The 25,836-nt window shown below is 36.6% G+C and overlaps 3 protein-coding genes across 12 annotated transcripts in view; 1 reads left to right on the plus strand and 2 right to left on the minus strand.

Moving 5' to 3' along the window:
* Positions 1–7,823, plus strand: part of nhsl1b (NHS-like 1b) — a 110,979-nt gene extending 103,156 nt beyond the window's left edge. For 6 of the 10 annotated variants that reach the window (XM_051139494.1, XM_051139499.1, XM_051139498.1 and 3 more), the window contains 3 exons: positions 2,048–2,174; positions 3,733–3,771; positions 5,927–7,823. In XM_051139494.1, the coding sequence (XP_050995451.1) occupies positions 2,048–2,174; positions 3,733–3,771; positions 5,927–6,539 (779 nt within the window). In that variant the 3' untranslated portion in view covers positions 6,540–7,823. The remainder of the gene's footprint in view (positions 1–2,047; positions 2,175–3,732; positions 3,772–5,926) is intronic. The other 4 variants (XM_051139495.1, XM_051139504.1, XM_051139502.1 and 1 more) reach the window with 1 other exon arrangement.
* A 2,798-nt stretch (positions 7,824–10,621) lies between these two features.
* Positions 10,622–14,069, minus strand: hebp2 (heme binding protein 2). The gene is made up of 5 exons (XM_051139510.1): positions 13,907–14,069; positions 12,523–12,610; positions 12,164–12,299; positions 11,526–11,706; positions 10,622–11,410 (listed from the first exon to the last, which is right to left on the minus strand). The coding sequence occupies exons 2-5, from the start codon at positions 12,595–12,597 to the stop codon at positions 11,230–11,232; spliced, it is 573 nt and encodes a 190-aa protein (XP_050995467.1). The 5' UTR covers positions 12,598–12,610; positions 13,907–14,069; the 3' UTR covers positions 10,622–11,229.
* On the minus strand, positions 13,907–24,638 carry kif25 (kinesin family member 25). Its single transcript, XM_051139505.1, has 15 exons — positions 24,299–24,638; positions 23,561–23,626; positions 22,532–22,657; positions 22,286–22,427; positions 20,345–20,448; positions 19,971–20,056; positions 19,453–19,492; positions 19,276–19,343; positions 19,109–19,183; positions 18,081–18,224; positions 17,804–17,980; positions 17,433–17,587; positions 16,101–16,313; positions 15,748–15,903; positions 13,907–14,842 (listed from the first exon to the last, which is right to left on the minus strand). The coding sequence occupies exons 1-15, from the start codon at positions 24,365–24,367 to the stop codon at positions 14,691–14,693; spliced, it is 1,773 nt and encodes a 590-aa protein (XP_050995462.1). The 5' UTR covers positions 24,368–24,638; the 3' UTR covers positions 13,907–14,690.
* Positions 24,639–25,836: the final 1,198 nt, after the last annotated feature.

A 25,836-nucleotide genomic window follows, 5' to 3' on the forward strand; every position in this document is an offset into this window, starting at 1 on the left:
AAAAAAAATGTAATTTATATACCTTTTAACCGCAAACGCCCTTCTTTCACAGTCTCGACCTCACGTATTACGTAATCAAACATAAGTGATATCGGCAAAAGTACCGACCCAGTGTTTACAAAGCGAATGTGCAAAGAAAATCAAATGCCCTTTACAAAAAACAACACAGTCAGACGATTTTGAAGTTTGAGGAGAAAATGAGATGGAGTTTTTCACCCTCAGACAAAGAACTAAGCACTTTGAAGCTGCGTTGAAACTGCAATTTCCACTATATGAAGAAAAATCCTGGAATGTTTTCCTCATAAACCGTAATTTCTTTTTGATTGAAGAAGGAAAGACATGAACATCTTGGATGACATGGGGTGAGTAAACCTCCAGGAAATTTTTATCCTGGAAGTGAACTACTTTAAAGCAGCAGGTAGCCGAGTAAATCAGGGCTTAGAATGGGACATTCCCATTGTTTTACATCTCTCTCTCTTTCCTCAACTCTTTCACTATATTCCTTCAGTCACCCCTCCTCTCTCACCATCTGTCCTTTTGACTTCTATTCTTATATATCCTTCTATTGTTCATTCTTTCATTTATAGATTCTCTCACTAGTTGTTTTACATGCATGACATGACAAATGTAAATTAATCATAATATTAATAATTAATGAATATTAAGAGTACTGACAGCAGCTATACGCAGACATCTCTTGAATATGGTAATCAAAGCAGTGGCTTTTTAATAAGGGTATGCAGCTTACTTATCCCGACTAGGTTTGTAGGTATTTCTCTCTTACATTTTTTTAAATTATTACAGCTATAGAAAATATGTGCATGTCTCTTAACATCAACGGCCTCACAGTGTCCACACTCTCTTCCACTCAGTCAGAGTGAGGATAGAATGGGACAGCATTCCCAAGGGAGAGCCGTTTAAACGGGACGGGGCGGGGGGTGGAGCTGACAGCGGGTATAGGAGGAGAAAAGTGAGGGAGGGGTAGGGAAGAGAGAGCGCGTAACGTGAGATCACCCTCAGCAGCTCAGGCAAGTGCAGATGTGAGATGAGAAGAGAGCAGAGCAACTGAACTCTGGAAAGGTGGATTCGACCATAACAATGTAAGAGAATATTAAACATACAGCTTTTTACCATACTCATACATGTTATAATTTAAGCGCATGACGAATATGTGTGTGTCCTTGGATTTATTGACAGCTGTGTGATGTGTCTTGGTACTTGGAAATGTAGGACTGTTTTAAAATCTTAATGTTTTGCATAATCTGTGTTCAAGCTCTATAGTGTTTTAAATCTGCGTAGACATTCTCTAAATGACAAGTTTGTTCAAACATGCCTATGCATTTTGACATAACAGTATCGAGTTCTAGAATGCAAGGCATGTATTTATGAGCGAGACAGTATGCTTGACAGCTGAGGTTTGTATTTATCATAGCACATTACATTACATATATGCATTTGGTAGGTGCATTTATGAATTTTAAACGCCTTTGCATTGAAGGAATCAAACCATGACCTTGGTTTTGGAAGCACAATACTTTATGATAAAAACTTTGTGTTTTTATAACAACACTATCTCTGTCTCTCTCCATCTCTCTATATGTATTTTAATTAGGGCTGTCACTAACAGTTTTTTTTTTGGCAACGGAGTAATCTGTCGATTATTCTGACGATTAACCGAGTAATCGGATAATTGTAATTAATTTTCTGTAGTAATAAAAATAGACCTAAGTAAGCAATATCCAATATATGTAATTTTTTGAATATTTGGACATCAAAACGTAAACTCAAAGCGAGTTTTTGTTACACTTTTATTTTGAAATCGTGAAATCACACTCTCATTATGAACAGTTAGCATATTGATAAAGATATGGATGTATTCTCTTACAAATCTGATGTGCCACTTACAGTATTTTAGCAGTTACTTGACACATGCAAAATGCAATCAAGGATTTGCTGAAATCAAGTACTTGAAATTGAAGAATCATGACAGTCTTAATTTTAATATATATTATCATTATATGAGTTTAATATATGACTTTTCTACCAGGTGAATTGTTTGACTCCAGCACGTTGGACGTCGCTCAGTCTCCCAGCATTAACAGCGACAGTTGTAGGGACATGGTGACCCCCACTCGGCCCCGCACAACAGAGGACCTCTTTGCTGCCATTCACAGGTAAATTCCCACAATACTTTGCCGTGATCCATTTTCCAGTCTGGTCTACTTCCTTTCCACTCCATCCCTCCCTCGTCCTGTAAACCGCATTCATAATTTTAAAGTGGGCTGTCCTATCCAATCTCAGATACATTCATCAAAGATGAAGCGTGGAAGGAAAGCAGCCTGTATGGAGTAGGGCTTCTGTGGTCTCAGGCTGTCAGATTAAAAAATGCCCGACTAAAGTATTACCCCACTGGATGCTTATGTATAGTTTGGATGTGTTGAAGAAACATGCACTCTTCTCTAATTCGGTCATAGAACACTCAGCCTTACTGCAGTCCTTCACATGATCTCTGATGCATACCGAATGGCGCATTATTTAAAATTCATTATGTTGTGTTGTAGTTCACAAGTTATGCAGGCTTGCCATAGTCACGTGTACCGGGCAGGTTTTTGAAGTTCTTCAGCCTTCACACAATTTCATTCGAGAGGATTTGGTTTCCTCCGCTACAGCGTGTGTGTGTACGAGCGTGTGCGGCTTTGCTCTTCCTTCTGCTTTGGACCGCTGCAATCCCACACAGATATTAGAGCAAAAGATATCCTTGAAATGGAAAACCAGTTTAGATGTAGTGTGACAGAGCACCAGATGCTACGTGCTCCGTAAATCCTGCGGTTTGCCCGATGCCACTCTCAAAGCACTGAGCTTTAGATGAATCAAATAATAAAGCTGGAGTGGAAGATAGATTACAACCACAGTGTATACAGCATTTATCTCAAGATTTGACCTGTTGTTTTCAAGGACTTCTGTAAAAAAAAATCTGTATTTATTCAATATTTTTCTTATTTTATATATATATGTCAGAGATTGCGCTAGACTTTAACGTTGTCCATCATTTTGACGGACAGGGTTGTAAAAATTCCATCATAATCTATTATTACCCGTCATTTTAATTTTCATATTTAAAATTAGAATAACACATTTAATTGCTTTTATTTTGGTTCACATTTTCATTTTTAATCATGAACCTACAGGACGCTGCAGTGTTTAAAAACAACAAAATAGCCTACGCTAGGGCTGGGTAAACAGCAACAACAAAAATCAATTTCTCGATTTTAATAAATTCTCATTTTAATGAACCAATATTGATTCTTAAATCACAATCGATCTTTTGGTCTATGCTGTTTTCAGTTAATGAATGAACAGTACAGTGCGTCTTCCTTCCAATAAATAGCAATAATAGGCTGGGCTTTGTGTTACTTTTGATATGAAACTAAGTCTATATATATATTATATATATATAAATGCATGCATTTTATTTTAGATATTTATCTTGTTTAAAGGAATTGTTTAGGATATTTAGATTTTATATATATATATATATATATATATATATATATATATATATATATTTTTTTTTTTTTTTAGGTATTGTTTTTAGATGATGTATATCTGACTCTTTCAACTCTTGCTTCCACATCCCTTGTAATTTTGCCACGATCTGTCATATCTGTTGTTCTCTTCATCCTTGGTCTTCCCTGATCTCTTCCATCCTCCTTTTCCTTCTCTTTCGTTCAGCCTGGACCAGTTGAACATGAACACCCCCCAACATATGAGGTGCGGTCTGGCAAGTAATTAGCCGTTGGCTATTCGTCTCGTGATGATGCTAGGATGGGATTAGCTCTATAATCTCCCAGCACATCTCAGACTTGGGATGAATTTCTGCTCCATCCCGCAGATAATCCTGCGCTCCCTAATCTGCAGCAGTTATGCCATGCTAATGAATTTGATTTGATCCTGGGCACACATGCTCTAGCATTCATTGACCCAAGGTCCCCCCTACTGGTTGGGTGAATGAACAGCTCTCCGGGTTAAAATGATGCTGGGCATTTTGCCCAGTTTGCTTTGTTGATTAAGCTTCCATTATGTCTGCACTTCCATAAAGTTGCAACGCTTGCAGTATTCCTCTTTGGTTTAGCTTTTAAAGCACTGAATTTGTATTAAACAAACCCCCGCTATTTATATCCCGCATTGTTAAGTTATTCCTGCTTTTCCAATTTTGCTGTGAAGTTTTGGTTTGCTGGGGGCTAGCCGAGTTTAATGAGAAAGTGGAACAGAAATCAATGAAGGGGATAGGCTCATCAAGACTGAAAAAATTAATCACAAAAATGGATTCAAATCTTATTCAAGTCATTCAGCTTCAGGAGTAGTTTGATGAGTTGTTAACTGAAGTGAAGCAGTTTCGTTAAACATTTGTGCTGACAGTAAAGGGGCAGCTTTGTCAATGGATTTTTTCTTTTTTTGTTTTTGTACTAAATGAACTGATGTTCTCCTGTCTGCTGCTAACTAATATAAGCTTTAGCTAATATGTGACACCGGACCACAAAACCAGTCTTAAGTAGCACGGGTATATTTGTAGCAGTAGCCAACAATAATACATTGTATGGGCCAAAATTATTGATTTTTCTTTTATGCCAAAAATCATTAGGATATTATGTAAAGATCATGTTCCATGAAGATATTTTGTAAAATTCCTATCGTAAATAAATCACTTAATTTTTGACGAGTAATATGCATTGCTAAGAACATCATTTGGACTACTTTAAAGGTGATTTTCTCAGTATTTTTGATTACAGATATTCAAATAGTTGTTATCTCGGCCAGATATTGTCCTATCCTAACAAACCATACATCAATGGCAAACTGTTTTATTTAACTCAATTACTTTACTATATTTCTTCCTTAAAATGAATCCAAAATAGATTGGATATTGAACAATTAGAAATATGTTCAATAAATGAACATTTATTATTAAGCTGGATAAATAATAATTAAATAATAAACATTTTTTAAATTGCTTGTTAATAAATGTTCACCTTTTGAATATACTGATTCCTCTAGTAATTATGTGTCTGATTTTTAATTTAGAACCTATTTTGAGTTCATTTTAAGCCAGCCATATAGTAATTTTTAAACAATAGTTGAGTTAAATAAAATTATATCGTCCATATTTAACCCAGCATTTTTTAGAGTGCATAAATCTCAATTTCATAAAATTGACCCTTATAACTGGTTTTGTGATCCAGAGTCACATATTTAAAAAATATATATTTTTAACTTTGGTTTAGGGATGCAAAGCATTAAAATGAATAGTATTGCAACAGATTTGCTAAAAATTACATGTAACTGTTTTTAAATCATTAGTATTTTTCAGAATTTACATTAAAGGGATAGTTCACCTAAAAACGAAAATTCTGTCATTAATTACTCGCCCTCATGTCGTTTCAAAACTGTAAAACCTTCGTTCATCTTCAGAACACAAATTAAGATATTTCTGGTGAAATCTGAGAGCTTCTTGACCCTGCATAGATACAGCAACACAACTACCATGTTCATTAGCTGCTTACAATTACGGTTGATCCACTGATGTCACGTGGACTATTTTAATGATGTCTTTACTACCTTTCTGGGTCTTGAATGTGGTATTTGCGTTGCTGTCTATATCTACGGTCAGAAAGCTCTCAGATTTCATCAAAAATATCTTCATTTCTGTTCCGAAAATGAACGAAGGCCTCACGGGTTTGAAATGACATGAGGGCGAGTAATTAATAACAGAATTATCATTTTTGGGTGAACTATCCCTTTAAGTAACATTAAATGTAAAATAAAATTAAATATTTTACAATATTGTGCATTCCTCCTTTTGTTTTTAATGCTTTATTTCTGTTTTGTCTGAACAACTTATCTAACATTGCTTCATCTTTGTCTCCAGGTCAAAGCGGAAGGTCCTTGGGCGTAAGGAATCCGAAGAGGACCGTTCACGAGCTCCTTCATCCCCACCGGTCACCCCTACAGGAACGCCCCCCGCCTTGACTTCCCCCCTGCCACGGCAAACAGGCTCCATCCAGCGCAGCCTGCGCAAATCGGCGACCAGCAGCGACACCTTCAAGGCCCTCCTGCTAAAAAAAGGCAGTCGCTCCGAAACCAGCTTCCGCATGTCTGCCGCGGAGATGCTGCGCAGCACCGACCCACGCTTTCATAGGACTCGCTCTCTCGACTCCTCATTTGATCCAGCATCTCCAACAACCGAGAGCCCTTGTTCTTCACCGGGCCGCAACAAGAGGACGCCCGAGGATTGGGCGCGCAACGAGGGAATATTTTCAACGTCGCCGTCGCTAATCGGGCCGGAGTACGGCCGATCTCGCACGCCACCCTCCGCCGCAAGCAGCAAGTATAACGCACGCAGCCGGATCCTCAGCAGCCCCATGACTGTCATTTGCGAGAGGGATGGAGAACTCACCGACTGTGAAGACCCATGTCCTGTTTCTCCATTAAACAACTCTCAGGACTCTAACAGCACTTTATGTGAGCAGAGCAGCAGTTAGGAGACCAAACGGCTCCTTGGCAAAGGCAGAATGTCTTCTCGGCTCTCTTCGGAGGGAGGAAGACCAGGAGAGGCTGAACTCTAGAAGGTCTTGCCGCCCGCTAATCCACACAGCACAGTCTGGCGTTGTAGTGTGGGCTAAGACTTACGGATCTAGCAGTCAGTTCAAGCAGTAGACGAGACTGCTGTACTGTAGCTCTTCAGAAAATAAGTAACCAATCTAATCCAATTTGACCTTCTTTTTGGAGAGAGCTCCTCTTTCAGTGGCAATACTAGACTTGTCTTTCCAAAGCTTACCAATTACTTCTTTTGTTCAGATTTTTAATTCCATTCTTCAGAAGTAACAGTCAGATTTGTGTGAGTTTTTTTGGTGAAGGAGTTAACGAAAGTTGTAATGAAGGAATTACTATGTGACTGCTTGTTTTGGTTGTAGTAGTTCAAGTTGATGGATGTTTTGTCACATCTCAAACTTCACCGAGGCAGCTCTGTCGGCGCCTTACCGCTTGAGTACGCCGGTCTTCGAAGACCAGGATAAAGAGCACAGATTCCTACAAGAGACTATCTTTCCATACTGTTCGGACTGTCGGAAGTTTCTGGAATTGGAAAGGAGTTGTGGGCCGAGGGATTGGAGCAACGACGGCTTGTTTGTGGAAATAAATGTTTGGTTTTTGGTGTGTAGGTTTGCACTGTTCGTCTTTTATTTGTCATTTAAAAAGCATTGTGTCTGTGTTGGTTATTTTAAAGAGTTAATTCTGACATCTTACTTGAAACAAACGACCGGTTTACTTGTAAATGTTTTGGTTACCAAAGAGCCAAACAGGACACTCGGGACACTAACTTGCTGTTTTTCAGCCTGAGTTCTGTTCTGTTAACATCTAGTCAAAGTAACCGCTTAATTACTAATCTTCCTGTTTTCTTTTCTTGTGCAGTTTTATAATGTTTTTTTTTATGTATATACCTACAGAAATGTTAAGTAACACCTGAACTTATTTTCAAAGAATTTGTACATTTTAGAAACCTTTGCTAGGAGTGGCTTCCTTTTGTAGAGTATTTATTTTAGAATAGCCAGAATGTGGTTTGATATACTGTAGTTGGAGGTGGGCTTTTTTTGGGAGGAAGGTGAATGAGGTGAGAGTCTTTAAATTCAGATTCAATTCTGTTTGTTTCTTCACCCTTGGAAAAGCGAATCAGAAAAGCAGACGGAAAAACGCCGGTAAAGAGGAAGCAAGCTGCTAACCCTCTAGAGTATGTCTCTGTAATAAAACATGGTGATATTTAAAAATTGCCCATCTGTCTTGTCTCTGTCTTTGATTCACTGCCACCTGTCAGCCGCCAGCCCAAACCACAATCTCATTAGCGCCGTCACCATGACACCCACGGCCGTACATCAACTCCAGAGGCTTTGCGGGGTCGTCAGCCCCTCTTTATGTCTTACTGACCATCATTTAAAACTCGATACTGTGACCTGGACCAGTACCGCATGCAAAATGATCTTTGTAAGTTAAATCACGACAGAGATCGTGAATCTTTGTTTATGATTCGGCTGCAACAGAGATAGAAGTAAGCCGCTTGTTTTTCCACATGGACGTCATCTTTTGTGCTGAGCTTGTGAACATGATATTCAGGCGACTGTTACCTCAAAAATAAACCTGATGACGGTGCAAAGAGAGTGTGTTTGGCCTTGTAGGATTTCTCTAGCTAGCACCTGAGGTTATGTCCTTTATCAGATGAAGTACTTTTTTTCTGTCTGGATCTGTTAGTAGTTTTAAATGACCAAGATAAATTAAATTCAGGACATGTTTCAGTTTATACACAAAATAATTGTGTAGACTGGAAAAATCTTCTAAACCTTGGCTTTACTATTCCCAAACATACTTTGATAAACACAATTAACTAATAGTTATTACTTTACTTAACCAGTTCATTGATTGCATTAAAAAAACTGCAAACATTTTTTATATTACAAGTTTTCTAAAATGTTGTTTAAATATGCAAATGATGCATTATTGAATGAAATATGCGCTAATTTGCATACATTTCTAGTGCAAAAGTCTAAACGCTGGATGAAGTCAGTTTCAAAATTCTTATTTAATTTTCTTGACATATTAGAGTCAAATGTTTTTACAGAGGGAATTTTGGGTATCTCATTTCGTCACTCCATAATTCAGAAAAAAAAAAAACAGACAGAAAATATATATATGTGACCCTGGATCACAAAACCAGTCATAAGGGTCAATTTTTCAAAATTGGGATTTATACATCATCTGAAAGCTAAATAAATATGCTTTCCATTGATGTATGGTTTGTTAGGATAGGACAATATTTGGTCGATATACAACTATTTGAAAACCTGGAATCTGAGGGTGCAAAAAAATCTAAATATTGAGAAAATTCCCTTTAAAGTTGTCCAAATAAAGTTCTTAACAATGTATATTACTAATCAAAAATTAAGTTTTGATATATTTACAGTAATAATTTTACAAAATATCTTCATGGAACACAATCTTTACTTAATTTCCTAATGATTTTTGCCATAAAAGAAAAATCTATAATTTTGACCCATATAATGTATTTTGGCTATTGCTACAAATATACCCCAATGACTGGTTTTGTGGTCCAGGGTCACATATATATTTTTTTACAATTTTGTGGAGAATAAAATGTATAAAATCAAGCAAATTATATACAAACACATCCTTCTGTAAAAACCTTCAGGATATAGACAGGAATAAAAATGTAAAGTTTGGTGTGTGTGTTACTGAAGTGGAGATTTATGGTTCAGAATAGAAAAAAAAAACTCATTTTGAAAAAAAGGCCTTTAAAAATATGTATTGTAATTGAAATCTAATGACACAAATAAATAAAGTGCATGAAAAAAATGCATTTTTGCCTGCAGTGTCTCCTAAGGATTAGTTCATTTATAGAATATTTCCTGATAATTTACTCACCTCCATGTCATCCAAGATGTTCATATCTTTCTTTCTTCAGTCAAAAATATTTTTTTTGAGGAAAACATTCCAGGATTTTTATCCATTAAGTCGACCTTAGTGGTGGCCAATGGTTTAAAGGTCCAAATTGCAGTTTCAATGCAGCTGCAAAGGGCTCTACATGAATGGTTTCCTCAAAAAAACTATTTCTTTGGGACTGAAGAAATAAAGACGTGAATATCTTGGATGACATGGGGGTGAGTAAATCAGGAAACTGTTATTCTGGAAGTGAACTAATCCTTTAAATATGCCATTCGCCTGTGTGAGTCACGTCACGTACACAGAGAAAAAGTAATGTGAAACTGAAAGGCTGTTGTCATCACTTATGAGACAAACTGACAAATCATCAATTGTTAAAACAACAACAAATAAGCAAAAAATGGCCATTCTGTTAAGATGCCGTATCATAAACTATATTCTGGCAATACCGGAGGCTACAGCCCTAGGACTGCCCTTCTTGGACCCGAGTGTTTGTGACAGCACCTCCTAGCCAATGTATTTATGCCATCAGCGGTCTCATTTATAAAATTTTGAGTAAGCCGTCCTACCTTTGAGCTAAGATCATTTCTCAAAAGTGCGTAAATTATTCCTCAAAATTAATAATGCAAATAGAGAATTGAAAAGTTAGTGCTATGCAAAAAAACTTTGACACCTAGGTCTTAGGACTGCGGTTCTTAAACTGCAGTCTCCAGTGTGGCAGGATCATATGCTACTCATCCACACACACAGAGACAAACAAACATTCTTTTGCAAGATGTTGAAAGTTTTATTTTTTTAACCACTAGATGGCCACATTTAAAATGTGACCCAAGACTACAAAGCCAGTCATAAGGATAAATTTTATGAAATTGAGTTTTATACATCACATGAAATATGAACAAATAAGCTTTCCATTAATGTATGATTTGTTAGGATAAGATGATATTTGGCCAAGATACAGTTGTCCAAATGAAGTTCTTAGCAATGTATTAGGTTTATATATATTTACGAAAGGAAATTTACAAAAAAAAAAATCTTAATGGACATGATCTTTACTTAACATCCTAATGATTTTTGGCATAAAAGAAAACGTGATAATTTTAATCCATACAATGTATTGGTGGCTATTGCTACAAATATACCCGTGCTACTCATGACCGGTTTTGTGGTCCAGGGTCACAAATGTGTACAAGTTATTTTAAGACCAAAATGACAAAGTAAAAGTTAAAGTTAATACAACGTTATTGTTCCCTTAAATTGTTAGATTTAAGATTCAGTGCAATATAAAAACTCTAAATAGAGATGAGATTATACATATTCACAAGATTTTAAAAAGTTAGCAATTCAGTCGTCATGCAGTACTTGTGCCTCTACAAACATACAGTAAGTGCTTTGATACGTTAGTAAATTTAAACCAAAATCTATGCCATTGCAAACACTGAGATTTAGGCAATATTTCAGTCTGACAGCCGATTAGAAATTATTTCAACATTATTTTTGTACAATTTCACAGTTAACTGCAGGTACCTCAAGTTTTAATGCCGGTGTAAAATATATTGGTCAGATTAGTGTTAGTAGTGTTAAATTCTCATATAAAAACATTCAGGCACTTGTGGCACACGGTAAACAAAGCATCTGCACAATAACAATTGTTAAGTTCAAACACAAAAATTGACCTCCTCTTCATTCACATCATGAGATATGACCATTTGATCTTTAGGACTTTTATTCTTCATCTTTGATCAGCCACACTTCATTCCGGCGGTTGGTCAGTTTGAAGGGGCTGTCATATCCCGCTCTGTAAAATGGAGCCTCCTTGAATTTCATCCCATCTCGCTTGAGGCTCTCTATCAGATTCAGAAGCTCCGCACGGCAGCTCTCACTGTTAGCAAAGCCTCCAAAGGTCCTGCAAAAAAACAAAGCCAAGCAAACGTGAAGCTATGACAACAAAACTATTATGAACCAGAAAAAAAATGTAGTTTTAGATCTAAAATCCCTTGCAAGACTTGACACAAACATACCTCACAAACACTGTGAGCTCTTTTCTATTTTCGATGAAAACATCTGGATCAGTGGGTTTGGGTGGGTCAGCCTGATGTTCCTCAGGGATGTAGAAGGACACAGTGAAGGTGCTTTCACAAGCGGGTCCAGCACCAGGCTCAATCAGACAGCTCACTGGTGCCGTCATCTCCACCTTAGACTCTGATGGCACGGGACAAATGCTCAAAGTTGATATCTAAGGTGGTTCAATAATTAACAACAAGTGCAGAAACATGCACTGATCTCAGTGTCGGAAATATCTGCTAAAGCTATTTTGCAGATGCAGTGTCATCTGGTGAATCATTAGTGAAACACAATTTACTCTGTGGGAACACAACCTGCCACATGCTTTTTATTATTATAAAGGCATACTGAGAAGTGATTTATTGCAGTCATGTAGCTCACAGAAAACCTTTGTTTCCACCTAATTGAATTTTGGCTTTATGCATGAGGAGATTTCTTTTTTATATGCATATGCTATGTCTACGTTATGAAATGAAAATGTCAGAATCACAGGCCTAAAATGCGGAAATAATGGCTGAAAGCTCTAATCTTGAATGTCTACTAAAAAAAAAAAAAAATCTATGTTTCTTGTCATCTACAGGACAGAACCACTTACTCTTCTCATTATTCCCTTGAATGTATTTGAAGAGTCTTCTGAAGCCTGTGCTTAACGCCGAGTCCTGTTCCATGCCAGTCACAGCTGTGCTGACCCAGTTTGTTGTATGGTAAGTGCGGACCTCATAGTCTTCACCCTGAAAAGCATGTATTCATCAAATATGACTGGAAACATATGAGACATTATACAATAAACACAAAAAGCAGGGTCTGCTTATTTTAGACGTGAACAGACTACATTAAAAAAAAACCTAAGCATTAGCTAATAAGTAAATATTAACAAATCCAAAGTCTGCATTGAAATCTGGAAGGTTTCTGCCAAAATCACACATGTACTCACATGAACACACATGCACTAACCTTACTCTGTTGAGTGGTGGACTTTGGGTTCTGGAGTCCAGAAGAAAAGAAAGTTTGACCGATGGCTTTAAGCATCTTGACTGTAATGCTGTACAAATAAAAAAAAAAAAAGGATTTAATAGAGTTGCAAGCTATTTAGACAAAATGCAGTTTAGTAATGGCACTACGTCAGAATGGAACTCCACACATGACAACAGATGAATTTTATTTTTTACTTAAAATATAACAAAAAAAAATTTTAAGCAGCACAGGTATATTTGTAGCAACAGCCAACAATACATTGTATGGGTTAAAATGACCGATTTTTCTTTTATGCAAAAAATCATTAGGATATTAAGTAAAGATCATGTTCCATGAAGATATTTTGTACATTTCCTACTGTATATATATTAAAAATTAATTTTTGATTAGTAATATGCATTGCTAAGAACTTCATTTGGACAACTTTAAAGGCAATATTTAGATTTTTTTCCACCCTTCCAGATTTTCAAATAGTATTTTGGCCAATTATTGTCCAATTCTAAGAAACCACAGAAAGCTTATTTATTCAGCTTTTATATTTTGTATAAATCTCAATTTTAAAAAATTTACACTTATGACTGGTTTTGTGGTCAAGGGTCACATTTGTCATTAGTTGGAAAAATTAGAAATATTTATTTTTCTATACAACAATATTGAGACTGACTGAGAATCTGTAGTCCAGTACGTTGGGATGTTAATAGAATTTTATACTTCTCTATCCATAATAACATTATAACAAGGCTAACAATACTATATGAGCTATTCGAGATATTAATTAAATGTAAATACAACTTAAACTTGTTCAAGTTTTAAAATGCTGTCAACAGTAACTAGCCTATTCTGCCTGTTTTAGCTCGCGAAACTGAGGAAAACATTTTTTTAAACATAACATATTAACTTATTTTAACTCTGATGTTACGGGACAAATGCTCAAAGTTGATATCCAAGGTGGTTCGATAATTAAAAAGTGCATAAACATGCACTGAAATATCTGCTAAAGCTATTTTGGAGATGCAAATGCTGTAAACAGTAACTGGCCTATTCTACGCTGTTTTAGCTTTTTTTTTTTTTAATATAACATAATAATTAACTTATTTTAACTTAAAATGTCTAGTCTATTTTATATAAAATTATTATACTGTTCTCCCCTACATGTAAAAAGTAAGTAAACATTATAAAGTTTTTAGCAGTCATGTTGTTTTTTCCCTTAACACTAACACGCAACACTAATAAAAATATGGATGGAATATGGGCTACATGTTTACGTTGAGTAAGACTGTCCAAATATTGCCAAACTGCGCTGAAATCAGACTACCACAATAGTATACACTTATTGTTTGATTGCAGTGATATATAAACTCACCTGTCCGCCGTTAAGCGTTAAAATGCAGCAAGTGACTGAAAACCAGAGAAGCTCGATCGCAGCACTTAATCATCCGTCGCAGAAAGACGGATGTGTTACAACTTCTAGATAAAGAAGATGCAATTACGAGCGCTATGTAACAAGTCTCCGCTTAAGTAACGCTTACATTGACACTTCCGTGTTTTATGTTACATCACGCATCAGAAGGCTCCGATTGGTTGTGACGAATATGTAAATAAAGACAGACACGACCTAGCACCACTACACTACTCTGGGGAAGGGAAAAATACGTAAGTGCCTTTTGCAACAATGGGTCGATATTTAAAAGAAAACAGCAGATTCCTTTTATTAAATCTAAAGCATATTTAAATATATATAAATAGTGATACATTGGAAAGATGTCAAGTTAACTTGCAGTAAAATATAAGGTCAACTAGAGTCAGGATGCAACCACTATTACTTAAAAGCCATATATTTTTCATCATCACATCAATAATTAAGAGCAAACTAATGGATAATTGCACACATAGACACACATAATCTGAAGTGTTCCACTCACACTAGACACAAAAAACCTGTAAACATTTTTTTCAGAGGAATATCCTCAATGTGCAAGAGATTGTATGTAACCTATGCAAAAATTAAAATAATGTTAGAATAATTTTGTAAACAATACTAACAAGCATTAACATGCAACTATAACTATAATACTATAATATCAACATAAATTTAAAAAAAAAAAAAAACTTTACATAAGCAGCTATCAAATGCATGTCCCTGTGGGTCACTTTATCTTCAGGGCTGTGTTTTTCCTGCGTGGTGGCTCTCTCTGGACCTGTCTGGCTCTGGCACCGAACCCCAGGGACTGAAGAGATTCGGTGAGGAAGCGTTGAGTGGGAGATACACACAGCATTATCAGAAGCTTGGCATCCCCTCCTGTGGCAAAAAAAAAAAAAAAAAAAAAAAAAAAAAAGATATCACAAGAATGGTCAAGTGAGGCTCAGAAGGGAAGAATGTACACTCCAAAAGTTTGGAAACACCCCTGGCAAAGTGTGGTTTTGGACGATATCAGCATAAATCCTTATCATTTTTTGGTGCACATGCTTTAAAGTAACTTGACATTATCATTGAAGACCAGGAATAATCATTTTTATTTTAATTACATAATAATGGCAATATATACATGTCAAAGTCAGACATGTCCCTTTGCCAACTGTGATACCTGGTCACTGGTTTAAACTTGGCCCAGGTTTATAAAAGATTTTTGGGTCAGCCAATTAAGTTTAGAATACAATGAATTTAGGCCCAGATTATGCAGAGCTGTAATAGCTGCTAATGGTGGATATTTTGATGAATCGAAAATGTGTTATGTAATAAAATATGTTTTCGTAGTTTGTGTTGTCCCTTATCAGTGCAAAATTTTCACAAATTAAAAAGGATTTATGCAAATATTGTCCAAAACCCCACTTTTCTAGGGCGTCCAAACTTTTGGAGGGCAGTGTAGGTAGGCCTTGTCTAAGATACTCATTGTGGCATGTTAAAACCTGACTGGTTGAACTGGTTTTAACTGTTGTTCAAATAAAAGCAAAGGAAACTTATGTCACGCACTATATACAAGGAAATAATGTTACAAAATCTGTCCATGAATGCCACAGAATTAAGTGAAGTCTTTAGCCATATCTTCGGGATGGATTATTGGAACAATAGCTAGAGTGATATAATGCTAGATAGCTAGACAGAATGAATCAGTATCTGTTTTTTGTGACAGAATGGGGAACAAGTGCTGTTTTTATAGACTGCATGTGTAATATAGTTGTGTTTCACAGTAATTTTGCTCTCACCTATGGCGTCCTGTAGTAGATGTGTTAGTTTGCTGTTGCGGTAGGGTACGTGAGGTCGTCGTTCGGCTAGTGCTCCAAGAACATCAGACAAAGCTGAGAGGCTGCGGTTTATACAGGAGCTTTCCCACAGAGCGGCACCGGTAACACCTGACATCCCTAAACACAAAAAATAGTGCAGAAACACTATTCACATCTTTATTTACAAGCAGCACTTCAATAAAACCTGACCTGAGATTTAAAACTCTATAAACCTTACCTAATGACCTGATGACTGAATACTGTGTTTTATTAGCTTAACTAGTAACTTCTCATGAAGTCTTTGGCAGACGGTGCACAACATTGTATCCGCTTACCCACACACTCACTCCCAGCAAGGTCCACCAACTGCAGCTTGGTTTTGAGGGGGGGCTGTGTGATGCTGGGTCGGGGGGAGTGGCAGGGGGAGTGGCACGGTGAGGAGGCGGGGCTAGAAGAGCGTGAGGAAGCGGCCCTGCGGCAGCGTGGGCTCCACCATTCCTTTTGAGACACCCGCTGGACATCCTGTCTGGCATTCTGCAGACGACGAGCTGCAATACATGTAGAGCACACTGTATGAGTCCATATATGTACAGTTATATATGTATCAGGGGGTTTCCTTCAAGGAGGCAAGGCAGTGTGTCACTATTAGAAAATATAACATGAAAAAGTGTAATAATCACTTGTTTTTCTAAAGAAACATTCAACAGCGACACTAAAGGTAAAGTCTGCGTCTCTCTCGTCTCCCCTGAGACCACTGAGTTTTTACAGACCCCCTACAGCGTAGAGTGGGTTGGGTGGGGGGTAATTGAGAATGAATGGGAGAAAGTCACGTGAGAGGTGGCAATGCTTCCATCGTGATATGACTGGATATGACTGGCTATGATTGGTTCATGAAATAAATCCCGCCTTGTGTGTTTGTGCACGTTCCACATTTGGGAATCAGTCTGAATGAACAATATAATGGCGTTAAAGGAAAGACTAATTTAAAAGTAAGTAAATGTAAGTAAATAACTCACACACTTAGGTATAACCACTTTGTTGCATCAAAATAAGACCTAAAATGGCTTAAAAACATGATCTGTAGGAGTTTTTAGGAGTGTAGGAGTGAGTAATCAGTAGGAGTGAGTTTGATTAATTTACGGTAGGAAATTTACAAAATATCTTCATGGAACATGATCTTTAGTTAATATCCTAATGATTTTTGGCATAAAAAAAGAAAAATCAATAATTTTGACCCATACAATGTATTGTTGGCTATTGCTATAAATATACCCGTGCTACTTAAGACTGGTTTTGTGGTTGAGGGTCTTTGATGCGACATACTTAAATCCAATGCCAACCTTTATAAGGTCTTTCAGTGCTACCTTGGGAAACCTTTGGAGTGAGCAATTGGCTCTCTTTATGTAGCAAGAAAGTGCTTGAGAGTATGTGTGTGTGTGTGTGTGTGTGTGTGTGTGTGTGAAGATAACTAATCCAGTGGGTGTGTGAGAAAATGGAGCTGTTTGAATGACTGTTTGTGTGTGCGTCTTTAGATAATACGCTTGGTCTCACTTAACAACCATAACCGTGTGTGTTGCAGATAGCGGCATATGGCTTGAGGAAACATTAGAGCTTCAAAATGTGTTAGTTGGGGACTGGCACTCTTGAAGAAACACTGTATATCACACCTAGAGCCAGTGCATCTGGGCTTTTGGAGGTGACGGTGAGAGTAACGATGAAATGAGATCTGGAGGAGTCCATGTGCACCAGGGTGGGACAGTGAGATCTTAGTTTTAACACAGAATTGATCAGCTGCATCACCTCTGCAGAGCTCCGCACCAACCTGACAAACACACACAAACGGGTCAAGTCAAACACGTGCAAACCCGTGACAGTCATGTGTGCATGCAGCAAAAGCTCAAAGTGCAATGAAGAAGCCAGTCAGACAAACAAATAAATGCTGATTGTAAACTTAAATGCAACACATACGTGCATTAATACACACAGAAATATCTAAGCAACACTAACACTGTTTATATAATGTAATTCTGTGACTCACTCATATGTTAGGCAGGGCACCTCACTGGTGCCTGTGCTGGTGGTGATGACCTCTCTCTTCACCCCAACTGTCACCCCATCTTCATCTCTGGCCAGCAGGTCCAAAACTTCGTTATTATAGACCTCCACCACTGACATCTCCACCGTATGACTGTCCGCTGGCTTCTCAGAGATCAGCCTGGGACATATATCAATGCAGACAGACTTTATGTTGTAATACCGTAGATGAGTGAGTGAAACGTGTAGTGATTTTAACTGTGCTGTGAGCTTAGGTTTACTTGAATAGCTCGTTGGCTGCTTTTGGAATGATGCCCTGTTGAGAGTCCTGCACTGCAGCTGTGGGATCCTCAGACCGGGAGCCAATCATTGTATGTGTCTTTCCACTGCCTGTTTGGCCATATGCCATGATACATACATTATACCTGAAATGAAGGAAGGAGAATGACAAACAGTTGAAGTCAAAAGTTTACCTACACTTTTGCGGAATCTGCAAAATGTTAATTATTTGACCAAAATAAGAAGGATCATACAAAATGCATGTTATTTTTTATTTACTACTGACATGAATATGATTTTCACATAAAAACATACATTACATACAGTCCACAAGCGAAAATATTAGTTGAATTTATAAAAATGACCCCGTTTAAAAGTTTATATGCACTTGATTCTTAATACTGTGTTGTTAGCTGAATGATCCACAGCTGTTTTTTTATGTTTTGTTTAGTGATAGTTGTTCATGAGTCTTTTGTTTGTCCTGAACCGTTAAACTGCCTACTGTTCTTTAAAAAAGTCCTTCAGGTCCCACAAATTCTTTGGTTTTTCAGCATTTTTGTGTATTTGAACCCTTTCCAACACTGACTGCATGATTTTGAGATTCATCTTTTCACACTGAGGACAGCTGAGGGACTCATATGCAACTATTACAGAAGGTTCAAATGCTCACTAATGCTTCAGAAGGAAAAATGATGCATTAAGAGCAAGGGGTATAAACTTTTGAACAGAACGAAGATGTGCACATTTTTCTTATTTTGCCTAAATATCATATTTTTTTCATTTAGTACTGCCCATCCCAACCATTATTTTCTCTTGTGGACTATATGTAAACAGATTTTATGTCACATATCTTATTCAGGTCAGTACTAAATTAAAAATAACATGCATTTTGCATGACCCCTCTTATTTTGGTAAAATAATTAACATTTTGCAAATTCTGCAAGGTGTATGTAAACTTTTGACTTCATTTTATCTTGGTATCTTCCCTACTTGAATACTTAAACCTGGTTGTATGAAATAGAATACTCACCCATCAAGTAAAGACGTTAGAAGGGGTTTCACCTCCTCAAACACAGTCTCCTGACTGTCTTCTGGACCATGCACTCTTACAAATCAAATAATCACAGACACATGCTACATTATCCACCACCTAAGCTCCCATCTTAAATGCTCACATTATATGCAGTGTCTAAATACCTCTCAAACTCAAATATTTTGTTCATTACAGGACTTGAGGTTTTGGCGCAGTTCACAAAAACAGAGTCCTGCAAAACAAGGATGGCCAGAGATGGTTAATCGAGGGTGTATGGTGTAGTACAGGGACATTACAATTTTATAGATCCCATAAACACTACAAATAATCAATGCACTCACATCATTGACGGCCTGCACAACTGCTTCACATGATGAAGATCTTAAAAAGGAAAATGAGATTTAGTACATCAACAAGACATACTGCATTCCCAAAGCATGTGTTTTTGTTTGAAATAACATTTTAAAATAAATTGAATCACATTTTATTAATAATTTTTAGTGCTGTCAAACTGATTAATCATGATTAATCACATTCAAAATAACAGTTTGTGTATACTGTACATAACATATGTGCGTGTGCATATTTACATGCATAAATATACACACATACATGTATATTTTTAATAAATAATATATATATGTATATACACTCACACACACACACGTTTGTGTATATATATACATATAAATGTAAACAAACTTTCGTTTTGGATGCAATTAATTGCAATTTATCAATTTGACAGCACTAATAATTTACAAAAATAAAATTAATTCCAATTTTGTAAATACACATTTTTATTAATTTAATATGCATTAATCTACCACTATTCGTTAAATATGTATTTAAATTGCATTACCCATTGGTTGTGGGTGATCCTGGGATGTGATCAAATTGCAGAATTGGACGCACCCTGCAGTGAACTCTGATATTCCCCCTCAGCTCCTACAGAGAGAAATGTGTGTAGCTTCAACTATTTTTAGTTTAACTGAATCATCCTGACTGCTTACACAGTCATTTTTAAGGATAAGTCAGGTAGATATTGGTCTGATATACTTTAAATATTCATAACTGAAATATTCATGTGTCAGAAAACATTAGCCACCACAGCAGGTGATAACAACAGGATATCTTGCGGTGTACCCCCTACCTCTTCACTTTAAATAAATGGCAAAATGTTACACTATAAATACATTGAGAACAGTAAATCAAACCAGAGAGCCAAATACGTACAACCAGGGTGTTGTGGAGCAGCCTCCTCCTCACCCGCTCCTCTCTGCATCTCTCCTTCTCTTCCTGTAAAGAGCACTCTAATGCAGTCACCTGACCTTGGAGTTCTGTGGAAAGCAAGAAAAATCTTCACATTAAAATATGAATTGATTAGACACTAATTCATGGGATATTGCACTTGGACAGCTGAAGGGATAGTTCACCCAAAAACGAAATTGTGTCATCATTTACTTTACCTTATGTTGTTCCAAACCCGAGTTTCTTTCTTACGTTGAACATAAAAGAAGATATTTTAGAGAATGCAGGCAATCAAACAGTTGATGGTCCCCATTGACTTCCATAGTATTTTGTTCCCTACTATAGCAGTCAATGGGGACCAACAACTGTTGGTTCTTCAAAATACCTTATTTTCTGTTCAACATAAGAAAGAACTATTCCTTTAAATGACTTGACTACAGAAACAAGTAAAGTGATGATTGAGCATGTAGTCAGAAGCCGTTTTGTCCGGGACCAAAGAAAAAACGGAATCAGAAAATACTTAACAGAATCGTAATAAGACAAGCCACATTTTACAATATGAAACATTGCGTACATTATAGGGATGTCATAATACTCAATATAATATCGAACCGTTCGGTACGACATCTACGCTCCAACACTCGCTTGTGAATCACGGTTTTGCATTTAAATAACTTCCTTGTTTTATTTATCTCGGAATTTGTTGTATGTGTGTCCTTATATTTCATCATTCAAAACGTTTAACGTTATATCTTGTTTTTATTCAGTTACAGCAATAGCGATGCCTTTGATCATATTAGAGAAGCTGGAACAGAACATAATCAGTGATACTTCTTTGACACATGTAGATTTTCTGCACGAGGGCGCCCTCTGGCGTCCAGTATGAATGAAACTATTTTGCGTAAAAATCGAAAAAATACCACCTCTCTCAAAAGAAAAATTAAGCAGACATATACTAAACCACGCTTTTTTCCAGTGTACAGAGGTTTACGGGAGTATTTTGTTAATTTGTGGCAAAAAAAACCCACACTGAAGTGGCAAGGTATCAGAACCGAACCGAAAACAGTGGTTAAAAACCGAGGTACATATTGAACCGTCGACTAATTGTATTGTTGCATCCCTACATCACTTATTTTTCGACAGTAACGCTGTCTGATAGCTATAGTACACCAATAAAACAGGTGTTTTGACTCCCTTGAGCTCATTGTCTTTTCGGATCCTGAAGCATGGTGTGGATGTGAGAGGGAAATGGCAAAATACAGGTCAAATGTCATCAGAAAAGGAGAAAATGCCTTCATGTAAATGCACTAATACCAAACTATCATGTGTGCAATCATCCGCAAGTGGATGTGCAAATGGACAGATAATTACAAACTGAACAACTCATAAGCTTGGATGTCAAAAGCTTTTTGTCAGGAACTTTTTTTTCATTTGCACTTTGAGACTGAGGAGCAGTTTGTCTCCTTGAGTTTTATAAATACAGCTATATAAATGACAAGGGATAAGATCCACAGGCCCTGCGGGAGGCTTGTCACCATGGTGTGCAGGTGACGCACAGGACACATGACCTTACTGTCCCTCCTGACAGCAGCTTTTCCTGGAGGAGAGGCCGGGGGAGGGGAAGTATGGATAATCTCTGAACGCTACACCATATACCTACTGTCACAACACGGCTGGTTTTGTGATGGAGAAGGAGACAGATGAAGAAACAGACAGATGGTGAAGAATGAAGGGAATGAGAGCAGAAGATTAAATAGAAGAGAAGATGGTTCATAATCTAGGCCATCATGTGACCTTGTTGTATGATTGGATATAAGTGTATGTGCATGTAATTAGTGAATGAGGCTCATTAAGTGTATTTGGAGGTGCAAATATTCACAGACAATACAGATGAGCTGATATGTTGGTATTTGAGTTGACACTCACTCTGAAGGTCATCACTTTGAGAATCCTGAATAGCATTTCTGGCAGTGCCCACACATTCAAACAGCTGCTTGCTTTGTTCCTCCAGCTCTTTCGCAAACCCCACGTAGATGGTAAAAACATCCCTCAAGTCTTGTTTCAGCATCTGAGAGCAACACAGATCATATGATGATGCTGAATTTGCAAAACATTGCATTTCAAAGCATTTGCTGTGTAGGAATTGTTTCAAAGCAGTGTTTTTGCCATCACCTGAACTTCAGATAGAAGTTTGTAGAGAGCTGCATGTGTGGACTTCTGCACTTTCCTCTGCTGCTGATGGTTCTGTCTCTGGGCATGAAGGTCGTTGTCCCTCTCACGCCGGAGTTTACCCAAACACTTGAAAAGGTCAAGGAAAGGTCAATGGGGAACACATACAAACTGTTCAGAGCAGTTACATAGTTTTTCACCTTACAAAAAAAACATTGTGGAGGTGGTAATTCTATGGTCTTTTACATACTACCATTCAAAAGTTTGGAGTCTGTAAGATTTTTATTTTTATTTATTTATTTATTTTTAAATACAGTGAAAACAGTCATATTGTGAAACATTATTGCAATTTTAAATAACTTTAATATATATTAAAATGTAATTTATTCCTGTGATGGCAGAGTTGAATTTTCAGCAGCCATTACTCCAGTCTCCAGTGTCACATGATCCTTCAAAAAAATAATTTTAATATGCTGATTTGGTGCTCAAGAAACATTTCTTATTATTATTACTGTTGAAAACAGTTTTTTTTATATAATATCTATCAGGCTGAATATAAAGTTCAAAAGAACAGCATTTATTCGAAATAGAAATATTTTGTAACAAACTTGTTTATGGTCATTTTTTATTAATTGAATGCATCTAACTGAATAAAAGTATTGCTTTCTTTTAAAAAAAAAAACAATCTTTTATCAAAAAACAAAATTATCATATTGATAAACCATGCCATTTAGACTGAACTCAAAGCTACTTCAAATATTACTATAATATTATCATAATAAACTTTTAAAAAAAAATTTGGTATATTTTTGTACTTAAAGTGAACCAAAGGTGTATCTCTGTCTGTTTTTCATATCCAGATATTAGGCACGTGAGTAAATTAGGTGAGACTGGCGAGCACCTGTCGCCTGTCTGGAAGCCACTTATCTAGCAGTGAAACCATCTGGCAGGTCAAACTCTTAACTGCACCAAAGGGTTGACCCCCATTAATGGAGTTAGATGCATTTCACACTGAATTTGCTTCATCCATACCTCAGCTAGTCTCAAATGAAGGAGAGTGTTCTCTGTTTCCAACTCCAAAATACGCTCCTCCTTACTCTAAAAAGAAAAAGGAGAGGGCTTTATTGTTACTCTTAAGTATATAACTGTACAGAATAGATGTAATAGTACAAAGTATTTTTAAAATACAAACGACATGAGTAAAATATCTTGCTTATCAGTCATACACAAAACATACCTGACACACCTGTGGCTGTGTCTTAAAATCTTAGTGAGTTACCTACCTAGACAACAAATCAGGGCTTTCATAGACATTATTTAAAAGAGCCTACAAAGCACAAAATGCTATCCTGGGTCAGCAGCTCACTAGGTTTTGAGACAGCTGTCCCTTACATAAAATACTGACAAGTGTGGCAGCTGTATCATGGTACATTTATGGTATAAAACAATAAGACCATAGTATACAGGCCTATAGTCCATGGTACTGAATGATTATCGTATTCATATACCAAGGTATTTACATACTCTAATGCATTTCAATGAATACCATAGTAAGGTACATCTCTACTGCCTATTAAATCAAAAACAAGAAAAATATGGAGGTCATATAGAGGTCTAGTATCTATTATATTATATTATATTATATTATTTCTAAAATTAATCTACAACAGTAGACATGTCTGTAAATCAGACGCAATCAAAGTGACAGAAACAGATTATTTACCAGCCCACCTGTTCTTTGACATTCAGACAATATAAGAGGAAACTCACCCGTAGTTTGTGCTCTAGAAGGTGGACTTGATGAGCAAAAATCTGGTCTCGATTAATAAAAAGTGGCATTGTGAATTGGAGTAAGAACAGGATGTGAAATGAAGCATTTGTTGTTCAGTAGGGGCAGTACATGATGAGCTGGTGTGTGGTTTGTCTGAGGTGTAATCCGATTACCTGCCTGCGCACACTAGCCTATTTGGCGTCGTCCTGTTCGGCGCTTTCTGATCTATATTTAACATTACATATAGTGTTTATTATTTTAAGTACAATGTTTGAAACTGTCTGTGCATTTATTAACAATGTGGGCTTGATATATGTATTCTGACTCGTTTAAACCCATTTAGACTTTATGAGAACAATCACACCTGTACCACACACTGATCTGAGACTCAACAGGCCGATGAAGCGATCGTCAAAAACACCATTTTGAGATTTGGCGCCCTCTACTGTTTACTTTATCAATTGTCCACATCTCCCACAGTAAGGTTACTTCAGGTAATATGTGACCCTGGACCACAAAACCAGTCATAAGTGTCAATTTTCCGAAATTGAGCTTTATACATCATCTGAAAGCTGAATAAATAAGCTTTCCATCAATGTATGGTTTGTTAGGATAGAACAATATTTGGCCAACTATTTCAGTATATGGAATCTGAGGGTGCAAAAAAATCAAAATATTGGGAAAATCGCCTTTAAAGTTGTCCAAATTAACTTCTTTGCAATGTATATTACTAATCAAAAAAGTTTTGATATATTTACAGTAGGAAATTTACAGAATATCTTCATGGAACATGATCTTTACTTAATTTCCTAATGATTTTTGGCATAAAAGAAAAATCCATAATACAATGTATTTTTGGCTATTGCTACAAATATACCCCAGCGACTTAAGACTGGTTTTGTGGTCCAGGGTCACATATAGGGCTGATAAGTTTGAAACGTCATCATAGTTTTTAAGATTTAATTTACAATTAATGTAAACGGATTTAAACAGCTCCCACAATAGTACTTCACATATATACACATATGTGACCCTGGACCACAAAACCAGTCAATTTTGAAACAGAGATTTATACATATCTGAAAGCTGAATAAATAAGCTTTCCCTTGATCTTTATTAGGACAGGACAATATTTGGCCGAGATACAACTATTTGAAAATATGGAATCTGAGGGTGCAAAAAAAATCTAAATATTGAGAAAATTAAAGCAATATGTATTACTGATCAAAAAGTTTCAATATAATTATGGTAGGAAATTTATAAAACATCTTTTAACATGATCTTTACTTAACATCCTAATGATTTTTGGCATAAAAGAAAAATCGATCATTTTGACCCATAGAATGTATTGTCGACTATTGCTACAAATATATCTGTGCTACTTACTACTGGTTTTGCGGTCCAGGGTCACATTATTTTACTACTGCAAGTTTGCAGTAATGCTTTTGTTTACTCGAACACATTGTGCTGGGCTTAACAGTTGTTTTTTGCTAAATATTTTAAACAAAAATGATAGCAAAAGGTCTAATGCAGAGAA

Source organism: Labeo rohita, chromosome 20, assembly GCF_022985175.1.
Source record: "Labeo rohita strain BAU-BD-2019 chromosome 20, IGBB_LRoh.1.0, whole genome shotgun sequence".
In the NCBI taxonomy this organism is placed as follows: Eukaryota; Metazoa; Chordata; class Actinopteri; order Cypriniformes; family Cyprinidae; genus Labeo; species Labeo rohita.